At 43.0% G+C, this 22,453-nt stretch overlaps 1 protein-coding gene and 2 long non-coding RNA genes across 3 annotated transcripts; all 3 read right to left on the bottom strand.

Annotated features, from left to right (window-relative positions):
* Window positions 1-8,557: 8,557 nt before the first annotated feature.
* LOC309690355 lies at window positions 8,558-10,552 on the bottom strand. Its single transcript, XR_014271716.1, has 2 exons — window positions 9,019-10,552; window positions 8,558-8,967 (listed from the first exon to the last, which is right to left on the bottom strand). It is a non-coding gene; the product is annotated as an uncharacterized lncRNA (long non-coding RNA).
* Window positions 10,553-10,559: 7 nt separating this feature from the next.
* On the bottom strand, window positions 10,560-14,788 carry LOC309690420 (uncharacterized protein; the record flags this gene model as incomplete). Its single annotated transcript, XM_082507453.1, has 2 exons — window positions 13,444-14,788; window positions 10,560-11,177 (listed from the first exon to the last, which is right to left on the bottom strand). Exons 1-2 carry the CDS (start codon window positions 14,734-14,736, stop codon window positions 10,560-10,562), a joined length of 1,911 nt encoding a protein of 636 aa, XP_082363579.1. The 5' UTR covers window positions 14,737-14,788.
* A 56-nt stretch (window positions 14,789-14,844) lies between these two features.
* On the bottom strand, window positions 14,845-18,462 carry LOC309690354. The gene is made up of 3 exons (XR_014271715.1): window positions 17,949-18,462; window positions 17,882-17,897; window positions 14,845-15,113 (listed from the first exon to the last, which is right to left on the bottom strand). It is a non-coding gene; the product is annotated as an uncharacterized lncRNA (long non-coding RNA).
* Window positions 18,463-22,453: the final 3,991 nt, after the last annotated feature.

Raw genomic sequence — 22,453 nt, 5'->3', positions numbered from 1 at the left:
AGGTTGATCAGCTATGTACCACAGGTGGCAGTAACTAACACTGTTGGTCAAGTTACTTGAAAAAAGTAATCAGTAATTAATTACTGATTACTTCCCCAAAAAAGTAATCCCGTTACTTTACTGAGTACTTAATTTCAAAAGTAATTAATTACTTAGTTACTTTTAAAAACACGATTTACAACCTGAAGAGGTGATAAAGCGATAGATCTTTCAGCCTAATTCTACTTTTTCTGCATAATCCATCATATAAATGTAATCAAATGGAAAAGTCTCTTTTTAAAACTTGTTTTATTAGTTTTAATCTTTTAACTTCATGCATCAAGCAAAAATTAAATTATATGCAACATTCTCTGACTGGAAGAAATTAGTTTAACATTTAAACTTATTTTCTGCACATTCCAGCACATAAAATATAAATATATATATATTTTTTGTGTTTACACTCAGTCTTTCAGATGCAAGTAAAACACAGCAGAAAATAAATAAAGTCAAAGACTCAGCGGTCCTGTTGCTCTATTTTCACCTGTAAAGCAGGAGTGGGGCAGGCGGAGGTTTACCCTGGTGCAGGTGTGCCGCGGTCAGTGGAAGAATCCGCGAGTTTCTCTGTGAGTTTCCCATCACGTCGTAGCTACTCGGTGCTTGTTGGAAGTTTAGGGGTTTTTTTCGCTGTAAAAAGAAGTTTTCTTCCCACACACGATGGACGCTAATGTTTTTGTCACTTTTTATGGAATAAAACTCAAAGTAAGGTCAGTACTTCCACGCTTTAAACGCTGCACGCTCATACTCTCTCCTGCACTCGATATGTGATCCATTGTTGATCTGCACACAGCTGTTGTCACTAACGTTGCACTCGCTTACGTCACTGTCATGAGACATTCTCGCAAAAAAATCACAGTTTGAGTAACGCAGTAAGGCAGCGTTCCTACGGGAAAGTAACGGTAATCTAATTACCCGTTTTTGCAATAGTAATCCCTTACTTTACTCGTTACTTGAAAAAAGTAATCGGATTAAAGCTGCCCATCTCTGGTAACTAAACCACTATTTAAAAAGCATCTCTAGACCCAGCAGTCTTAGCTAATAATAGCCTATTTTCAGATGTTACCTTTTATAACTTGATGCTAATTTTGTAAACATCCATCCATCCATCCATTCGCTTCCGCTTGTCCTTTTCAGGGTCGCGGGGGGCGCTGGAGCCTATCCCAGCTGTCATAGGGCGAGAGGCGGGGTACACCCTGGACAGGTCGCCAGTCTGTCGCAGGGCCAACACACAGGGACAGACAACCATTCATACTCACATTCATTCGCACATTCACACCTAGTGACAATTTGGATTATCCAATTAACCTATCCCCACAAGCTGGATGTCTTTGGACGGTGGGAGGAAGCCGGAGTACAATTGTAAACAATTGTACTAATTTATGTCCGTAAGAACACTAATGCATGGTATGCTTTGTGTGACTGATAGGCAGCATTTGTCAGTTTCTTAGACAAGTCTTCTGTTCACTCATCATATCTGGTTTCAAAATACTAGATGATGATGTCAGAAATGATGGTGAGGAGGAAGCATAGTCCCAAACAGAAGCCCCAGGTACACCACCAACCTGTTCATGTGTTTAACTGTTTTTCCCCACTCGGCCTTTACTTAAAGAGCCATCTTTAGACCCAGCGCTCTTGGCTGGGTCTCCAACCTTCCTTTCATATCAAACATCCTTGAAAGAGTAGTTGTCAAACAGCTAACAGATCATCTGCAGAGGAATGGTTTATTTGAAGAGTTTCAGTCAGGTTTCAGAGCTCATCACAGCACAGAAACAGCTTTAGTGAAGGTTACAAATGATCTTCTTATGGCCTCTGACAGTGGACTCATCTCTGTGCTTGTCCTGCTAGACCTCAGTGCAGCGTTCGATACTGTCGACCATAATATCCTATTAGAACGATTAGAACATGCTGTAGGTATTACAGGTACTGCACTGCAGTGGTTTGTATCATATCTATCTAATAGACTCCAGTTTGTGCATGTAAATGGAGAGTCCTCTTCAGGTTAATTATGGAGTTCCACAGGGTTCAGTGCTAGGACCAATTCTGTTTACATTATACATGCTTCCCTTAGGCAGCATCATTAGAAGACATAGCATACATTTTCACTGCTATGCAGATGACACCCAGCTCTATCTGTCCATGATGCCAGATAACACAGATTTTTACTTCTAGTTTATTACTTCTAGGCTGAACAACTGTAATTCAATATTATAAGGATTTCATAAAAAAACAACCTGAAAACCCTTCAGTAAATGCAAAATGTTGCAGTAAGAATACTTACAGGGACTAGAAAGGAAGAATATATTTCTCCAAAATTGGCTTCTTTACATTGGCTCCCTGTTAAATCTAGAATTTCCTTTAAAATCCTCATCACATACAATCATCATACAACTATCATCACATACAAGGTTTTGAATAATCAGGTTTCATCTTATCTTAATGACCTTATAGTTTCGTATCACTCCTGTAGCTGCCGTCATAGGCAACTCTCGCATTTAAGTTCATTTTATTAGATATGTAAGGTTGAAACAATTAGTAGTTGAAATATTAAGAAATAAATCAATAGTAATTCATGTTTTGTTCATTGGATTTATATGTTTAAATGTGTTATTTTTACTAATTGTGCAATTAGATAGGAACCTTTTCTATAGTTCCGTCTGTTGTTGCTAAGAGGGTATTTTTGGCTGGCACACTCAGCAAGCTAATTGAGACGAGCCACGAGGTTTGCACGTCCACAGTAAGATAGTAAATAGTAAGATAAATAAAAGAGTGCCTTTTTTGGACCTCCCCACGATGTAAGGATTAAAGTTTTATTCCCTTTGAGTGAGGCCAATGAGGTAAATGTTTTCTTTTGTTTATTTTCGTTGTATGTAAATATGCTAGTGTTGCGTGATATTCTAGTGCAATTACCGCAGTGTGAGGTGTAATGTGTATTTTATTGATTGTTTTGTTGGAATGTTTCGCCATATATAATGCTTAGGGGCTTTATTAAGAATATTCATTTAAGTTTGTATTTCTTTTTAGTTCTGACGGCATTGTATCGGCTGTGGTTGGACATCATTACATGTTAAGGCATGTCGAAGAATCCTCCTGTCCGAAATAAATGTCAGTTAAAACACAAGGAACAAGTTGAGCTTTATTACGACTCGAGGGGAGTAACAACTCCATTAGAGGACTTCAGAATGCAGGCTTACTTTGGTTCCTAGGTTATTTAAAATGGAATGGGAGGTAGAGGTAGAGACCCAAACCAACCTCTCATTAGTCACCTCCTTCAGGTCTTCTGGGGGGGGACACCAAACCATTCCCAAGCCAAGCAAGAGATGTAATCTCTCCACTCTATCATGGGTCTACCCTGGGTCCTCCTCCTGTAAACAGATGCCCAAAACACCTCACCTGGGAGGCCCCTCAGAGATATTCTCATCACATGTTTGAACCACTTTAACTGGCTGCTTTTGATGTAGATATAGTGGCTCTACACCAAACTCCTCCCAAATGGCAAAGCTCTTCACCCTATCTCTGAGCACAGCCACCCTTTGGAGGAAGTCCATTTCTGCTGCTTGTATTTCAGACATAAAAGAACTACTTCAGGTCTATAATAACTGTCCGTGTATCTATAGATTACAATACAATCGACTATAGAGTTTCCTATCGACCAATATAGTCTATTGGTTGAAATGTCCATAGATACACAAAGAGCTCTGAATAGCTGGGTAGTTGCTCAAGAGACTTCATGAGCAACTAAGAAAAGCTAATCAAATGATAAAGGAGAATGTCCAGAAAGTCTCCACTTAGATGAAGGACAGTTACAGTTATGATGTTACAGCTAGAATTACCCCATTGCTCAGTGGAGAAAGGATTTTAGTCAGCAGATTTTCAGCACACTGAGAAGAAGACATATAGATTATAGTTAGTTAGCCAGACCCCACAAATCCAGAAGATAAAGATAGTCCTATCCAAGTAGTTCAGTGCAATCGGTTATGCTTATGTCTTTTTTTTTAATCCTCTGATAAATGTTCAACCAGAAGCAGTGTGCAAGTGCAATGAGTGATCTCGCTACTTTTACTCTACTTTTGTTTTCTGTTTCAGTAGCTGCAGTCATTTATTTATGTGTGCCTCATAGACCTCACTCATGATCAGTGGAGACACCAATCAGAATCAGAATCTGGAGGTGCTAATTTGAACTGGAAACCTCAACTGTTTGGTACGGAGGACCACAAGAGCCACACACATCGAAATAAAGCATTCAGTGCTTAAATAATGAATTGTAGAATAAATTCTGCATTTGTAAATTAATTTTTGAATTCCAATTTAATAAAGTGATTTTAAAAAACCTTTTTCGAATTCCACTTTAATAAAGTGATTTTCAAAAAGTTTTATAAAATGAAATGGTGATTCCACTTCTCATGTCAAAATCCACTTCCCTTTCCTGTTTGCTCAGGGATTAACATTTGGATTAGCAGTTGGATTAGCAGTTGGATTAGCAGTTGGATTAGGAGTTGGATTAACACCTTCATTTTAAAAATCCTGCTGCTATTGAAATTAGCCACACCGTGGGATGATGATGAGTTGTTTTATCTCTAAGTATCGCAAAGTAATGTGGTAACATCTGGACTGATGAGTTTACTGTCAGCATTTTAATCGCTAGTTTAAAGGCTGTAGGCTGCAGCCGTTGCTCTAACACTGTATAAATGTAACAGGCCTCAGTGCTGGTTCTAATAGTCTGAGCTGCTTCCAGCTTTATTTGTGAAGAGCACAGCAGCTTACAAAACACGTAGCGAGCTCATACAGCTGGGAGGTAATATTTTCATAAGCTAAGATAACGGGGCTACGTGCGTTGATGCTAGCGTTAGCCATGCTAGCACGTTACCTTCAACAGGTGATCAGACTGAGTAAACAGGCACTCAGTCAGAGGTTGCGCTCTCCGTTTTGCTGCAGGGTCCCTTCATTCTTCACATAACTGTGTCGAGCCGAGTGTAAATCCTGAGGCTGAACGGCCTTTGTACGAGCACACACGCTTCTTAGCTTAGCAAGGCGAAGCTATGAGCTAAAAAATCCAGGGCGAACAGGAAAGGGAAATGAAGTTTTTTAAAAGCATTTTAAAAATCAGTTTACTAAATTGGAATTCAAAAATGAATTTACAAATGCAGAATTTATTCTACAATTCATTATTTAAGCACAGAATGCTATATTTGGATGCACGTGGCTCTTGTGGTCCTCCACAGTTTGGAGCAAGGTTCCAAAATTAATTGCAAGACCGACCCACATGAAGCGTCACAAACAGATTGAGGAAACCAAAGGCAAATCTTTGGTGGAAACACGGATGATCAGACGGATGATCAATTTGAGCTAGCTTTAACTAGCATTGACATTTACAGTTTTCAATATATAACTTTCAAACTTTGTGTTAGTCAACATCAAGGTCACTGCAAATGTGAAAATTTTACATTACCAACAATTTTTTTATGGATCGTCTTCATACTTCACAAAAATATACCCAACCATGGGGGACAGGAGTCCCTAGTTAAGTATTGTAACTTGACCTTCAATGTCAGTGCGCTTGCAACAACCAGCATGCAACCTGTTTCATTTGCTCTTTTTTTCCTATACTTTAACCTTTCCTAACTTTTTTCTTTGTCTTTTACTAATTATTTATTATTTAGAGCATTATTGTTTATTTGTTTATACAGTTGTCTTTCAAATAGGTGGGATAAGAGAGTTTTTGTTCTCCTTGTTTCCACAAAACTATTGCTTTCATTACCGAATGGGACTGCGGTGCAGCAGCTACACACTCCATGCTTTGTCTCCATAGATCAGCTGATCGCCCTGATGCCAGCCGGCTTGTTGACCAGACCCACAGACATACACTGTGGATTCAGAAGTGGGGACAGAAGAGGACAAGGAGGGGGACGGCGAGACACCTGAGGCCTAAAGGAGGAGGAGCTATAATTCATATCTGTCATGTATTATAATCGGGAATATCCAGTGGCTAGCAAACAAGACGTATGAGTTAACAATGCTAGCCTGGAGTCAACGGGAACTTTCGGAGTGTAGCTTGATGTGCTTCACCAATGCATAGAAGCACCAGGATATTATTAAGATGACAACACATCTGTGGATGGCTTCCACGCTGTTCGGGCCAACAGGTACAGTGTCACGGGCGGTAAGCAGAAAGGAGAAAGGAGAGGGTTTAACTATTCGTGTTAACTACCGGTGGTGTAACCCTGCTCACATAACAATCAAAGAGTGAATTTGTGGCCCTCACATTGAACTGTGTGCTGTTGGACTTTCCCTGGGAATTTACCCATGTGGTCTTGGTGTCTATGTTCCTCTCTCTGCTATCCCAACAGCTGCATCTGATACTATTCTCTCTGCCATAGCCCAGTCACAGACTCAGCACCTGCGTGCCTTCATTGCTATCTCGAATGACATCAACTATGTCAACTTGGACATTACACTGCCAACACAGTATGTGGTTTGTCCCACCAGGGGGGAGAGAATTTTTGACCTTCGGTATGTTAATTTCAGGGTTGCATACAGTTCCTCCTTCCTCACACCACTGATTCACCTCACCCCCTGCTGTGGGCCTATTGTGAAGAGGGAGCCTTTGACCACTATTAGTATTAGTTATGTATGTGGGTGGCTGTAGCTCAGGTGGCAGAGCAGGTCAGCCACTAATCAGAAGGTCGGTGGTTCGATCCCAGGCTGCCTCCTGGCTGCATGCCAAATATCCTTGGGCAAGATACTAACCCCATGTTTGCCTACTCGTGGTGCCAGTAGGCAAACATGGGGTGCCAGTGTCCGGCAGCCTCGCCTCTGTCAGTGTGCCCCAGGGCAGCTGTGGCTACAATGTAGCTTGCCATCGCCAGTGTGTGAATGTGTGTGTGAATGGGTGGATGACTGAATGTAGTGTGAAGCGCTTTGGGGTCCTTAGGGACTAGAAAAGCGCTATACAAATGCAGGCCAGGCCATTTAGTTGGTGGTCAAGGAGGCCTTAGTGGTTACATAACCTGCACTGACTCCATTGTCCCATCTCAGACTGTCTATTATTACCCAAATAACAAGCCATGGGTGACTAAAGGCATCAAAGCCATCCTCAACGACAAGAGGAGGGCCTTCAGAGCTATAGAGAGGAAGTGAGAAAGGTTCAGGTGTTACTGGGGGGTTAGATCAGAGAGGCTAAGGACAGTTACAGGAAGCTGGAGTAGAAACTCCAGCAGAACAGCACGAGAGAGGTGTGGAGTGGCAAGAAGACTGGATTCAGGGCATCCAACAGCAGAGGAGTGGAGGGCAGTAAGGACACCCCGTGAGCTAAATTTGTTCTTCGACACTGCAGTGAATGCTAACCCCCATGTTGGCTTAACTGTAGTCAGCCTGCTATCCACGCCACTCTTTCTCCTTCTTTCTCCACATGGGTCCACTGGGACGTGGCACCTTTGCACATCCCAGTGGACCCAGGTTTACAGACCTGTGGCACTGACTTCTACGTGATGATGTCAGACCCGGGTCGGTTGTGTCCTTCATGGCCCACCGTATCCCAGAATTCATAGCGTGGCCCAGCCAATTCCAGTTTCCAACAATGGCGGCCGCTACTAAGTTTTAATATTACTCTTATTAATCTTTCTCGGTCACAAAATAAACTTTTAACATATTTTCAGGCGAGAATATAGCTGTGGAAACTTCTATCTGCTCGGTTTATCAAGATATCGCATATTTACAAAAGTGGTCCGATGTTTTTGGAGACATCTGTTACCCATCAGCTCGATAGCTAGCTGAGAGCCGCCAAGAACGGCAAACTCCAGGCACATCGTTTTCAGATCACCGCGGTCTTTCGCTACTCAGGTTAAACATGATAGATAAGTCACTTGGATAACTTAAAAATGTTAGTTTGGCTTTTTTCAGTGTTTTATTTCTTCATGAGATTAAAGTTGTTAGATTAGATTAGATTAGATTAGATTAGATTAGATAAAACTTTATCAAACCCCCGGGTGGTTTTCACACAGTTGAATAAACGTCAAACAGAAAACTGATTAAACAGAAGTGTGAGATGGTCGAGAATTTACGCCAGTGTCCTGTTATATTTTAGATAGCAAGGAGCAGACGGCCGAGTTTATTAAACTCCACCGAGACAGCGGTGATGCTAATCTGAAGGCTAGACCGTCCAATTTTACAGCCATTTACTTCCAGCCTACCCGACCTTCTGGGGATCCGGCCCACGTAGAGCGCGAAGGCCGGGTCCTCAGGAGGATGCAGCCGATGAATTTGGACACGACTAAGGACGCTGTCATAGTCTGTCAACGACGTTGATTAGCTGCGTGTATACGAATGTGAATCATTCATTGGCTGGAGCAGCCAGTCACTTACTGATACACACTGCAAAACAGAATGAATTTTAACATTTTTATTTTAATGTCAATTCAGGTTTGCTTTTTTTTACACTCAACAAAAATATAAACTGTTAAGATTCAATATTGAGGAAGGGTACAAGAGGTGATCGAAGAATAACCACACCGATCCGGCCGGGTGAAGTCAAACGAAGATTTTAATGTATACACGCGTGGGAAGACAACTCTGTACGCAGACAGGAAGTAGTCTTCGACTTAATCAAAGCATGAACAGATATTTTATAGCATCAGGGTTTGTTTACTGACGCCCCTTCATGCGTCACAGACACATTTTATACATAGATCAGATCAACATCATCATGACTTTTCACCCAGAAAATCATCTTCTATTTTCATGGCTAGCCCTTCCTGTCTACCTTTCAGTTCTTGTCTTGTTCCTCTTTCTTGCCGAGACACCAAGAAACGGTTCCTCTTTTACCAAGACAATTTTGCAGTTACAGCCAAACATAACTAACCTCTCCTCTAAATAAATCTAACTTAAAGTGTGTGTGTGTGTGTGTGTGTTGACCTCACATGCTCTTTGTGTCACCTCTTCACCTACTGTCTGTGTCTCGTCCTCAAATGCTCTTTCTCAATTTACCTGTTGCACTTCTGACCTTTTACCAGACCAGAAGCTCACTGAGACTATGTGTATGTCTTCTACTAAATAAATGTTTTAATCAAGAACCTCTACTAAAACCTTAATATAAAATGACCTGATATAAGTGTTTTGTAAGCATGTATTGCGATTCCTTCTATGGCTCCAAGTCACTTGCACAATAGATTGTCCGAACATTGCGCCGAACAAAGCTTCCGACCCCCAATTAATTGACCGAGCTCCAACTCTTTAATAAGCACAGATATGCATTGTGTATAAAATAGTCATAACTGCTTAAGGCCTTCTTAAAGCTATCTGTTACATTGTTAAAGCCTCGTCTTAGCCTGCGGCTCAAAATAACTTCCTGCTTCTTTCTACATACAACTTCCTGTCAGCCTGCAACTCAGTCTTTCTGAAAGAGACACTGTTTAAACCTTGGAATGCAATATCCATGCTGCAGATTATATTATTAATGCAATGACAATTATTTAACAATAGCAGTAAAATAATTTCCCTTCTCGACACTCCCCCTTTTGACCTCTGGAACACCAGAGGTCACAATACATTGTGTCCTCACGCAGACCCTTCTCTGGTGGTCTCGAACCTCGAGATCTCCAGGATCCTCGCCCCTCCTGTGGTCGCCGAGATCGATCTTCTGCAAAGGAAACAAAACACCTTTCCTGCATCTCCCTAACTTATCCTATCTGGGACTCTTTAATCAAAAGCCTGATCCTAATTATCTTCTTAACTTATTGACTTGTATTTATGTATACTCTTCAACGTTACTCATCACTTTAAAATTCTTTTAAGCGCTGGTTTCACGTCCAGTTGCTCGCTCTACTTTCCCTTATCTGATCATCAACATCCTGTGCACAAGTTGTCGCTGCTGCAAGTTAATCTACTCCAAAAGAAAACAACCACTTTAATCAATTAAGTTTAAGCATATAAGCAATTACTCCTGTATACATTTCATCATAGCTAAATGCTGCCTTGAAACAACTCCTATGTGTTAACACTAACTTCATTTTAAAACCTCACATTTCCTATGTTATCACCTGTTTTGGTATAACCTTTTTATTTCATTTTGCTCCCTTTAATGTAACAATACCTTCTAATTCTAATGTATCAGACTTAACCAAAATATATGCTTTCCTTCCTCTTTGGTCCTTCTTTAAGTTCAGTTAAAAGCTAAATGAATTTAGGGCCTTTTGCCTGGAATCAATACTGTCATGTGTGTTTCTTAACTCTGTGTCTGTAAGCGTGTGCAATCCTTCATGAACTCATATTATCCTCACAGTAGATTGGCTAATCATAGCGCTAGCCAAAGGCTCGTGACCCTCCAGAGACAAATTTGAGCCACAACTCCTTTAAAAGCACAAAATGCAATATGTATAAAATAGTTATAACTGCACCTGAAATACAAAGTTAACATCATCATAAACATCTTATGGTCATCAAAGCAATGGGCAGGGCTGCGACCCAATTTAGCCCTGTCTGCGCACAAATTTTAGCCAACTTGTTTTTCAAATTTAGGTTCATCCTCTCTATGCTTCGGGCCATCCAGTCAGAGCATCCACACACACCAACAAATACCTCACCCCACCTGGGCCTGTATCAATCATGTCGGTATAATCAATCACGACCTCTTCTCCTGGCCTTCCTGGCATGAGAAACTTACCAGCTTCAGGTTTTACTGCTGGCTTTGGGTTGTGTGCCCCACAAATTAGGCACGTTCTGGCCTTTTCCAGTATCATCCTTCTCAAATTAGGATGCCACCATCGGCACAAATTTCTCTCCATCTGTTTCACTCCCACGTGACCAAGCCCGTGAGCCTCATTCACCTTTTGTTCCGCCATTTTGGCCGTTAAAGCGGGACGCCCATCTGGCCCCCTCCACAAACCGCCATCTTGCCAGGCTCCTTTGTTTTCCCACACCCCCTTTTCCTCTGGGGATGTCTCCTCCTGAGCCTGTCTAACTTCTTCCATGCTGTTAGTGCTAACCTCCTCTTCTGGGGTTACCTGCACCAGTTGTCTCTGTCCTTTGTAGCCCGCTGCTTCCTTTGCGGCTTCGTCAGCTTTCTGATTTCCTCTTGCCACCATACTGTCTGCTTGTGAGTGGCCTTTGCATTTTATAATACTTACCTCGTCTGGGTCCTCCAGGGCCTTTTTGTGACAGATGGGTGCATTAGTGGCCGTTCTGAACCCGGCTCCCTTCCACTGAGCCAGTTCCACATGAGCTGCTCCAAACGCATATGCTGAGTCAGTGTAGATGTTCACTCTCATGTTTTTAGCCAACCTCAGGGCTCGAGTTAGGGCTATCACTTCAGCTCTCTGGGCCGACTGTTGTCCCTCGATTTTTCCTTCAACCTGGGCTTTCTTAATACAGTCATGTGGTTCTCCTGACCCCATTAGGTCTGCCATATTTATTCCTTCATGTGTGAATATCAGATTTGGCGCCTCTAAAATTTTGCTGAACCTTTGTTGCGTCAGTGGAGTCATTGTGAATGCCTGTGAGTTCACATAGGCCACTACACTGTGTGTAGTAAGCACTTTCAGTGGGTGTTCCCTCACTATATGTGCTGTTTTCTGAATTATCTTTGCTACTCCTGCTGCGTATTGTGTGCATGTGGGATGCCTTGCTTCTGTTGAATTTAATCTTATGCTGACATACATAAGTACATCCCTACCTCCCCCTTTTTTCTGAAACAACACACCATTCACAACTCCCTTTGTTTCTGAAACATCAAGATAAAATGCCTCATCATAGTTAGGTGTGGCCAGATCTGTGGCTCTTGACAAATCCTGTTTTAGTGAAATGAACGCTGTCTCTGTGTCCGGCGTCCAAGGCAATTCAGCCTTCAGATTTCGAACACCAACTTTCTTGATCAGGTCCCTTAAAGGGGCCGTTTTACCCGCATAGTTCGGAATGAACTGCCTGCTGTAACCTGTCAAGCCAAGAAAGGAAAGCAACTCCTTCACAGTTCTTGGTTTTGGATGTGTCAGAATTTGGTCTCTGTGTGTGTTCATTAACCCCACTGATCTGTGTGCGATCACCCGGCCCAGGAATGTTACCTCTGGCCGGACCAACTGCAGTTTTTCTTTGCTCACTTTGAAGCCACACTCCGCCAATCTGTTCAACACCACGAGCGATGCTGCCGTACAGGCCGCTGCTGACGGGGCTGCAATAAGAAGATCATCAACATACTCTATTAATGTACAGCCCCCTGGCAGTTGACATGGGGACAATGTCTCTTTCAACACCTGATTAAAAATTCCTGGTGAGAGTGCAAAGCCTTGTGGTAGGCGTGTGTACCTAAATTTGCGGCCTCTGTATGTGAATGAGAAAATGTCTCTGAGTGACTCGTGCAGTGGGAGACAAAAGAATGCATTCGCTAGGTCAATACATGTGAACCACTTTTGGTCTTCAGTTTTGTGCTTCTATTATGGTCTGTTAAATGGTATGTCAGACTTCAGCCGGAACAGGACAGGCGAACAGTTAGCTAGACCTACATCTGTGGGCCCTGCGGACCACAAAGTACCAGGCAATTTTGAGAGCTCAGCTACTGCATCAGGATGATCCATTCTTTCCCTGCCATGTATTCTGGAGATTTCTTTATGTTCTAAGATCACTGCATCGTTGGACAAACAAGTTATGCGATATATTTTACATTTTGGTGCATACCAGACATTTGGAATTTGGGTGCCTTGCCAGCATGCGTTGTCCAGCGCCCGCTTGACCATTGGTCCCAGATCTCTTGGCCCATGACCCTCGTGGACCGCCAATGTAATGTGAGGGGCTGAATCCTCTCCCACATTGTACCAAGGCAGTTGTTCATCAGTAAATTTCACAGCCGCGGCCACACCTTCTGGTCCAACATAAATGTTATGTGTTTGCACATTCCATGTCTGTCCCTCAAGATCAGACTGGAACTGTTCCCGATAGATATCATTATCTTCCCTATCATAAAAGAGTGTAACGTGGAAAGGATCTCGCGGGGGGAATAGACGGCCAGGCTCATTACCCAGGGTTTCCATAGCTGATAATGTCTCAAAATGCCTTCTTCCACTAGCCTCCCCCAGTAGATTTCGGCAGTGGGTTGTTCAGAGTTCTGGACTAGATATTGAGTCTTTGAAGGTGATCCCAGTTTCACAAGCAGGTCCCTGCCCATGAGATTTTCCAGGCACCTGTCAGGACACCACATATTGGTGCTTCAAAGTCTGTTTTCCCAGCTGTGTCAATGCTGGATCATCATCATTGACAGCATAGGTTCTGCCGTCCCCACGCTGTTCAGTTTCTCCGGGCTCCATCAGTATTGCTCCCCCTCCCAGCCCCAGTCGGCTACTGGGTACTGGGGGCTGGTGCTGCATTCGGGTTTGGAGCTTGATGTGCTCCCCTGTATGCAACTCTTTGTCTTGGGCCTCCTCGTGCCTGGGGTTGATAGCCTCGCCTCTGATAATTTCGCTGCGATTCAGGGCATTCTCGGGACCAGTGTCCTTCTGCTCCACAGCTGTAACAGCCAGTCCAAGACACACTGCCAGGATTCCCCGGATTCCGAGCCCTTTGTCCTCCCCTCACGGATCCACCACGCCCTCTCTGCGGTCCACCGGTCCCCCAATTCCCTACGGGTTGACGCTGCCTTGGTGCATTGGCGGGCCAACGGTCATCAGGGTAGAGACCCGGATCCTGATCTGGCCAGTCAGGCACAGGATCGGGCTGAGGCCTTGCCACCATTATAGTCTTATTTAGTTCTTTCGGTTCTTTTTTCTTCGCATTATATTTTTCGCGAGCCTCACCCAGCTGCAGCCTAAGCAGCTGCGCCTGTGCTTCATCTAACTCTTTCTTTTGTTTGTTCGTCAAATCCTGTTCCTGCTGAAGTCTGTGGGTCACATGTCTCTCCCACTGCACCGAGTCTGCAACGGCAAAATCTGGGTTCTTTTCCAAGTCAACTGCAACCTGATTGGGCAGCCCTGCCAGCACTGCCGAACGACACCACGCTCTACTTTCACCCTCCTTCCCCGGATGTATTCCTGTTCCTAACAACCATTGTTCCTTTGCTTTAGCTAAACACTCTCTGGGTGTGTTTTTGGGATCCCAAATAATTTTTGGAATGGCTCCAGAGTTAGGAGTTGGGTCCTTCTCCCGGACTGCATCTGCTAAGTCACTCTGCACCTCATGATATTTCAGGTCATTTGCATATCTGGTTGTTTGAGCTATCTGCTCTACATCTGCTAACCCACCACCCAGCATACAACGTCCGGCCAAAGCGCGAAAGTCGCCCAGCGCTAATTCTTCTCCTTCCCAATGTTCTCCCTTGGTTATTGGTGGAAGTTGTTTAACCAATGCTTCCAAATCTCTCACCTTATAGGCGCGATAAACTGGTTCGTTCTTTGGACCTGCTATTAGAGGCAGACTTAAACCAGGGTCAGGAGCTCCTTGTTCAAAACTCACTCTTCTACTCTTCCTCAACTTTCCTTTCCCCTTTGAGCTCTTAAATATGGGCTGTCTCTGTGCTTGGTCTCTCTTCACACTTCTTTTCCTCAAAATTAGGCTTGTACTTGGTTGGGGTTCAGCTCCTCCATCTTCGTCCTCCTCATCGTCTTCTTCTTCTGATGACGTCGCACGGTCTTCATTCTCCTCTTCTGGCCCTCCCTGCATTACTCTCTGCTTTATAACCTCCAATGCCGTTAATGCCTCTATGGACGCACGTAGGGCCTCATGCATTTGTCCATACACTTCTCCTTCAGTTTTTAACACCAAGCTCAGAGGTATTTTATCACCCAGCCCTTTCTGTTGGGATGTAATAGGTTTACTTACCCCAACCTCCATCGCTTGGCACTCTTTCTCTGCTGATTTTAATACTCCAGGGGAAGCCAAGCGAACAGCTTTCTTAAGCTGTTCGAGCTGATCCTTCAGAGGTTTGCATCCCCTTTTCCTACTAGGTGTCGCACCCGAGCTGTCAGCCATTCTCTGAAACACAGACTTACCTCTTCCAATGGCGTTGGTCGACTCCACCTTCTTGGTCTAGGTCACCCAGACACGCTTAACTTTCGGTTTCAGTCTTCGTCTCGCTGTTCTCGCAACCACTGGCTCCTCTTCCCCTGCTCGGTGATACACAAAGTTTAACCCAGCACTTTAGACGCTGCCCTCGCGTTCTCAAGCGTTGACACTCAATCAAAATTATTCGCCCTCAAAGTGTTAATATATGACACCAGCAACCCTTATGCGCAACGCGCTCACCTCCGTATACTTACCTCTCCAATAGTTCCTCGGATTAGTGTTTTTTCATTTATTTTAAACCCATTAACGGCACTGCGCGTCCCTTATATACTTTACAGCAACACACCCTCAAGGGTCCCTCAACTTGTCCCGTACTAATAAGTCTAAAACCAAGAAATCACCTTTATGACATTATGTCAAAGCTTTCTCCATGTTGCACAGCCTGCCACAGGTTTAACAAAAAAATCGCTGCCCGAGAAGGCTCCCACATATCAAGGTGGTCGTTTTCACAAACTTCCAGCAGACCCTCAAATAAACAAAAACAACGACCCAGGCAGGCTTCCAGTTCAGCCTCCTCAATTTCTATGCACACTGAAAACTCATGGGGAGATTCTTCTGTCTCCCCGTGTCCTACACAATTCACCTCCAAATGATCCCCTACAATTGAAATTTCAGTGTGGAATGACGCAGAGATTAACATTTCCTTATTTATTCACTATATGTAACCTGAATTTTCTCTCTCTTATCAAATAACCAAGGTTATCTTTACAATTTGTTATTGAACTACTAATTAAGTTGCTTTTTATGGTGTCAGTGATAAACTGCCCCTAAAAAGTCCACTTTATTGCGTGCTCATTGAGTTACTCCTATCAAAGCTATTTAACAAGTTCAATTTACACATACTCATTAATTTGTCACGCTTATTAGTGGCTCATGGTTGCTTAAAGCCTATGTCTGACTTGACCACAGAGTTAGAGCATCATTCAATCCTCTCAGGATGACCACTCCACTTACTCTGCATCCAGTCAGCTCATGAATTAACAACCCTTGCAGACTGTAACCCTTTTATTTTTTGTTTATGCCTTCAAATCCACCTTAAATCTTCTTTACCTAAACGTTGGTTTTAAACACAAACAATTCTTATATTCTATTTTGAAACGCTGTCACCATTCATATATTTACAATGTTGTTATTTACTAAGCCAGCATTTTAACTGCAGACATTTATCCACATTTGCAAACAATAGTTATAGAGCTGAATGACACACAAAACCGAAAGCATAGTCCTCTCATGCGCTCTGCATCAGCTGCCTCATTTGCATGCACACACACTCTTCATCTAAGAATAGCAGCAGGCAGTCAGTGCATTGCTGACTCGACCCACAGAGATCTTTTTTAATACAGAGACGTCTTATATTTACAACTGCACAGATTTTAAACCTTTTAACACCTATCGAATTTCGACAAATTTAACATAACCGTTTTTTGCGATCAATTAACCAGTATCAAGACTTTAACTGTTTCTGGCCTCATTTCTAAAATCCCTAACTCAATTTAAAAGCGTCAACCAACCCAAACTTTGCCTGAAGCTCTATTTTTGGCATTTCACAGCCAAGGCTTACCCCGAAGTGTTAAGTTAAAGTTACACGCCCGAAGACCACTTCTGCTGGCCAAAAAAGCGCAGATACCGTTGCAAACGGTAAGGAGACTCTAACTCCTAGCTTAATTCCGGGATGCCCTGTACCCCACAGCTAAACCACACTGAACTAACCCTCTTCGCCGAAAGGTCAATGTCGCGCGTCCACGACAAGGAGGGAGCGTAACCTCCGGGCTCTGCGCTTCCTAGCAGACTCGAACTGCCGTTCTAGAATAATTTATAATACTTTGAAACAACAATCAACACCCGAAACAAGTGTATAACTGAAGCAGGTGCAACCTAGTGGTCAAATGGAGACTCCAACTCACAAAATGACCGCTCAGGTCCACTCTTATGACCAAATTTGGACTCTAACCAACACAATAACCAATTCCCTACCAAACTACTTGAGACTCTAACTCAATTTCTTTGGGACTTCAACCCAGTATTTAAACTTTTCTTATCAGACTCTTAACTACTTTCATTTCTTCTTAGCAGAACTCTAACTGCTTCAACTCATGAGATTTTCATCAAAATCAAAACAGACATCCACCAGTAACTTCAGTGAGTAGACTTAAATTTTATCATGTCCAATTTGGCACACTTTGGAAATAATTCAACAGGTAGTGCCTTACCTTTTGGATAAGCCGGCTTATGCCCACTCACTTAGACCACTGGAATTCATGTCTGCCCGTCAGACCACCCAAGACCCCGGATTTCTCCGTCCAAACCTCCAACTCTCCCTCCTCAATAACCGGACGAAGCCCCCAAATGTTAAGATTCAATATTGAGGAAGGGTACAAGAGGTGATCGAAGAATAACCACACCGATCCGGCCGGGTGAAGTCAAACGAAGATTTTAATGTATACACGCGTGGGAAGACAACTCTGTACGCAGACAGGAAGTAGTCTTCGACTTAATCAAAGCATGAACAGATATTTTATAGCATCAGGGTTTGTTTACTGACGCCCCTTCATGCGTCACAGACACATTTTATACATAGATCAGATCAACATCATCATGACTTTTCACCTAGAAAATCATCTTCTATTTTCATGGCTAGCCCTTCCTGTCTACCTTTCAGTTCTTGTCTTGTTCCTCTTTCTTGCCGAGACACCAAGAAACGGTTCCTCTTTTACCAAGACAATTTTGCAGTTACAGCCAAACATAACTAACCTCTCCTCTAAATAAATCTAACTTAAAGTGTGTGTGTGTGTGTGTGTGTTGACCTCACATGCTCTTTGTGTCACCTCTTCACCTACTGTCTGTGTCTCGTCCTCAAATGCTCTTTCTCAATTTACCTGTTGCACTTCTGACCTTTTACCAGACCAGAAGCTCACTGAGACTATGTGTATGTCTTCTACTAAATAAATGTTTTAATCAAGAACCTCTACTAAAACCTTAATATAAAATGACCTGATATAAGTGTTTTGTAAGCATGTATTGCGATTCCTTCTATGGCTCCAAGTCACTTGCACAATAGATTGTCCGAACATCGCGCCGAACAAAGCTTCCGACCCCCAATTAATTGACCGAGCTCCAACTCTTTAATAAGCACAGATATGCATTGTGTATAAAATAGTCATAACTGCTTAAGGCCTTCTTAAAGCTATCTGTTACATTGTTAAAGCCTCGTCTTAGCCTGCGGCTCAAAATAACTTCCTGCTTCTTTCTACATACAACTTCCTGTCAGCCTGCAACTCAGTCTTTCTGAAAGAGACACTGTTTAAACCTTGGAATGCAATATCCATGCTGCAGATTATATTATTAATGCAATGACAATTATTTAACAATAGCAGTAAAATAATTTCCCTCCTCGACAAAACGCAACACCTTTGTTTTTGCTCCCATTCCCCATGGGATGGACGTAGAGACCTAAAATTCATTCCAGATACACAATATAACCATCCCTCCCAAACAGTGGTCACAAATCAGTCCAAATGTGTGGTAGTGGGCACATCTGCTATATTGAGATAATCCATCCCACCTCACAGGTGTGCCACATCAGGATGCTGATCTGACATCATGAGTAGTGCACAGGTGTACCTCAGACTGCCCACAACAAAAGGCCACCCTGGAATGTGCAGTTTTTTGCGCTATTGGGGGTCTGGGGACCCAGAACCGGTCAGTATCTGGTGTGACCACCATTTGCCTCATGCAGTGCAACACATCGTCGCATGGAGTCTATCAGATTGTCAATTGTGGCCTGTGGAATGTTGGTCCACTCCACTTCAATGGCTGTGCGAGGTTGTTGGATATTCGTGGGAACTGGTACATGCTGTCGTATACGCCGGTCAAGCACATCCCGAACATGCTCAATGGGTGACATGTCCGGTGAGTATGCTGGCCATGCAAGAACTGGGACATTCTCAGCTGCCATCTGCCCTGAACAATGTGAACCATGATTCATCCGTGAAGCGCACACCTCTCCAACGTGCCAGACGCCATCGAATGTGAGCATTTGCCCACACAAGTCTGTTACGGCGACGAGCTGGAGTCAGGTCAAGACCCCGATGAGGACGACGGGCATGCAGTTGAGCGTCCCTGAGACGGTTTCTGACAGTTTGTGCAGAAATTGTTTGGTTGTGCAAACCAATTGTTCCAGCAGCTGTCTGGGTGGCTGGTCTCAGACGATCTTGGAGGTGAACCTGCTGGATGTGGAGGTCCTGGGCTGGTGTGGTTACACGAGGTCTGCGGTTGTGAGGCCGGTTGGATGTGCTGCCATATTCTCTGAAACGCCTGTGGAGACGGCTTATGGTTGAGAAATGAACATTCAAAGCACGGGCGACAGATCTGGTTGACATTCCTGCTGTCAGCATGCCAATTGCACGCTCCCTCATTGCTTGTGGCATCTGTGGCATTTTGCTGTGAGACAAAACTGCACATTCCAGGGTGGCCTTTTGTTGTGGGCAGTCTGAGGTACACCTGTGCACTACTCATGATGTCAGATCAGCATCCTGATGTGGCACACCTGTGAGGTGGGATGGATTATCTCAATATGGCAGATGTGCCCACTACCACACATTTGGACTGATTTGTGACCACTGTTTGGGAGGGATGGTTATATTGTGTATCTGGAATGAATTTTAGGTCTCTACGTCCATCCCATGGGGAATGGGAGCAGTAACAAAGGTGTTGCGTTTATATTTTTGTTGAGTGTATATGCACAACGCAGACCGTGCCAGCAGTGCGCGATCATTGAGTGGCAGTGCATTTATTTAAAGTGTAGTTAAAGAGCAACAATGACAACAGAATGATGTGTGAAGGACATGGCCTCCAATATTTACAAATCCAAAGATACTTTTCTTTCTGGGGGAAGCTCTCTCTCAGTAACACTCAAACAAGAGAAAAAAGTCCGAGCATGAAAACTTCACACATAAGCCAAGAATGAGGGAATTCTCCCAGCTTAAATAGGAGACAGATTACGTCTGTTTACCAACAGGTGAGTTTGTTAACCTCAGGTGTACTGTCAGCAGAGGAAGGACACACAGACAGAATGTGAAGAGGAGAGACAGAAGTGGGTGAGAAGGACAGGAAACTGGAAGACCATGACATTTCAGCACGCTGTTTTTCACAGACAGGTTTGCAGGCATCCATTTAATACACAGCTCCTTTAAGGTCCTGCCAAAGCATTTCAGTCTGACGGAGGTCTGCACATTATGGTCGACAGATAATACATGGACCTGGAATTGGCTGATTTTTATTTCGAGCAACATGGCGCTGTGTGCTATGCTGCAGTGTCTTTTGAACATGAACTTACTAATTGAGGCCTGTTGAGTCCGAGATGACGCTTTTAGGTTTGAGATTTCTCTGGACTAACCTTGGGGTAAATCTGCTGGGATGTCCATTCTCAGGGAGACTGGCAGCTACCATGAATGTTTTCCACTTGTGAATAATCTTTCTCACCATAAAATAAGTCACTTCAAACTGTTTTGATATGGACTCATAAGCCTTCTGATAGGTAGGAACAGTTGCTTCTCTGAGATGACTCTTCTGTCTTTCCCCTATTGGCAGTTAGTTAACACACATTTGAATGCTTCACACCACCAAACCTACAAAACTACTTCTTTTACAGAGGTCGTCACACTTGCTGATGATCAGTTATTCAAGTGCATTTGATTATCAACACCTGACTGTTACAACTCCTATGGAAACAGTAAGAGTGCACTTAGTTTTTCACACACTTCTGCTGTGATCAGCTGGGTGTGAGGCGAGAAAGACAAGCTATGGAAAAGAGCCACAGATTAATAACTAATGATTAAATGCAGAGTGATGTATAAGCACATAGCGACTGAAGAAGAAACACTCGTGCATCGTGGGATGTCCCCAGCAGCCTATTGCAGCATAACTAAGGGAGGATTCAGGATCCAGTCAAAACATCAAATTTGAATTTGTCAAATTGAGAGAAGGTTACTTCCTTTACTCCCGTGCCACCATGGTATCTCAATGTGGCCCCTCCCTAGAGTTTCCAAAATAAAATGTGAGGCAGAGCCTTCAGCCATCAGGTCACTTTTTTGTAGAACCAGTTTGGCCTCAGAACTGACACCCTCTCTACCTTTGAGATGAGACAAACTTTCCTTTATTAAGAAGGTTATAAAACCATATTTCCAACAAGGTTGGGATGTTATGTAAAATGTAAATAAAACCAGAATCAGAATCAGAATCAGAATACTTTATTGATCCCTGGGGGAAATGCAATGATTTGCAAAGCTCCTAAACCCATATTTCATTCATGATAGAAAAAAAATCAATATAATTAATAAAATAAAAGTATATATAAAAATATATAAATTTAAGGGAAAAAATAAGGTCAGTTTGACTTTAATGGGCACAAAAAGCTTGAAAAAAGTTGGGCCACAGGCGGCACAAGGATGGAAAATTAATTGGTGCTAAAACGAAACAGCTAGAAGAACATTTTGCAACTAATTAGGTTACCTAGCAACAAGTCAGTAACATGACCGACTTTAAAGGCAGAGTTTCCCAGAAATAAAAATGGGCACAAGTTCATTGTTATTATTGATTTGGTGGAATTTAAAACTTGATGACCATGACTGTCAGGCCTTCAACTGTATTGCATTTCTGTGATTCTATCAGAGTAAGAAAGAAACCACCTTTTGGTGAACACAGTTGCAGGTCAAAGGTCAATTTTACAAGAAGTCATATGTGTGCCTGGTCCATAAACACCGTCATCTTCTCTGTGCCAAAATTCATTTAAAATGGTGTGAGACGAGGTGGAAAACTGAGCTATGATCAGAAAAATCATCATTTGAAATTGTTTCCAGAAAACGTCCAAGCTCCAAAATAAAGAGAGGAAGAACCATTCAGTTTATTATCAGTGCTTAGTTGAAAAGCTTTCATCTTTAATGGTATAGGGTGATCAGCGCCTATGAAATTGGCAGTTTTCACACCTGAAAAGGTACAAAGACGATAATGCACAAACCGTTATCAAATGATGAGGAAAATGTAAGCTATTCCCTTCTGTATGCCAATGCATGACCTGTTTGTGTTGCAAGCACCACTAGCACATTTACTGTCTCTGTTTCAGGCTTCAATTAACTGATTCAGTTTCTTTTCAGCAGGCTCGTCAGCATGTAAGCATCCAAGTCACTCCCATATATTATGTGCACAGTTTTACTGTAATGTTCTACACAGCTATAGACACAAAATGCCAATGAAGTAGTTGTGTAAAGAATCAAAATGGCTGTATCCCACCTGCAGCAGTGGAGAGAACAATGGCTAATTTCAGAATAATATATCTTCCCCTGAGGACTGGTTGGCTATTTTCACACACGTCAGACTAACCCAT

The sequence above is a fragment of the Aulonocara stuartgranti genome (assembly GCF_965226115.1).
Source record: "Aulonocara stuartgranti genome assembly, chromosome: 16".
NCBI lineage: Eukaryota > Metazoa > Chordata > Actinopteri > Cichliformes > Cichlidae > Aulonocara > Aulonocara stuartgranti.
Note: the sequence above shows the minus strand (reverse complement) of the source record. Positions and strands in the feature narration are given on the sequence as shown.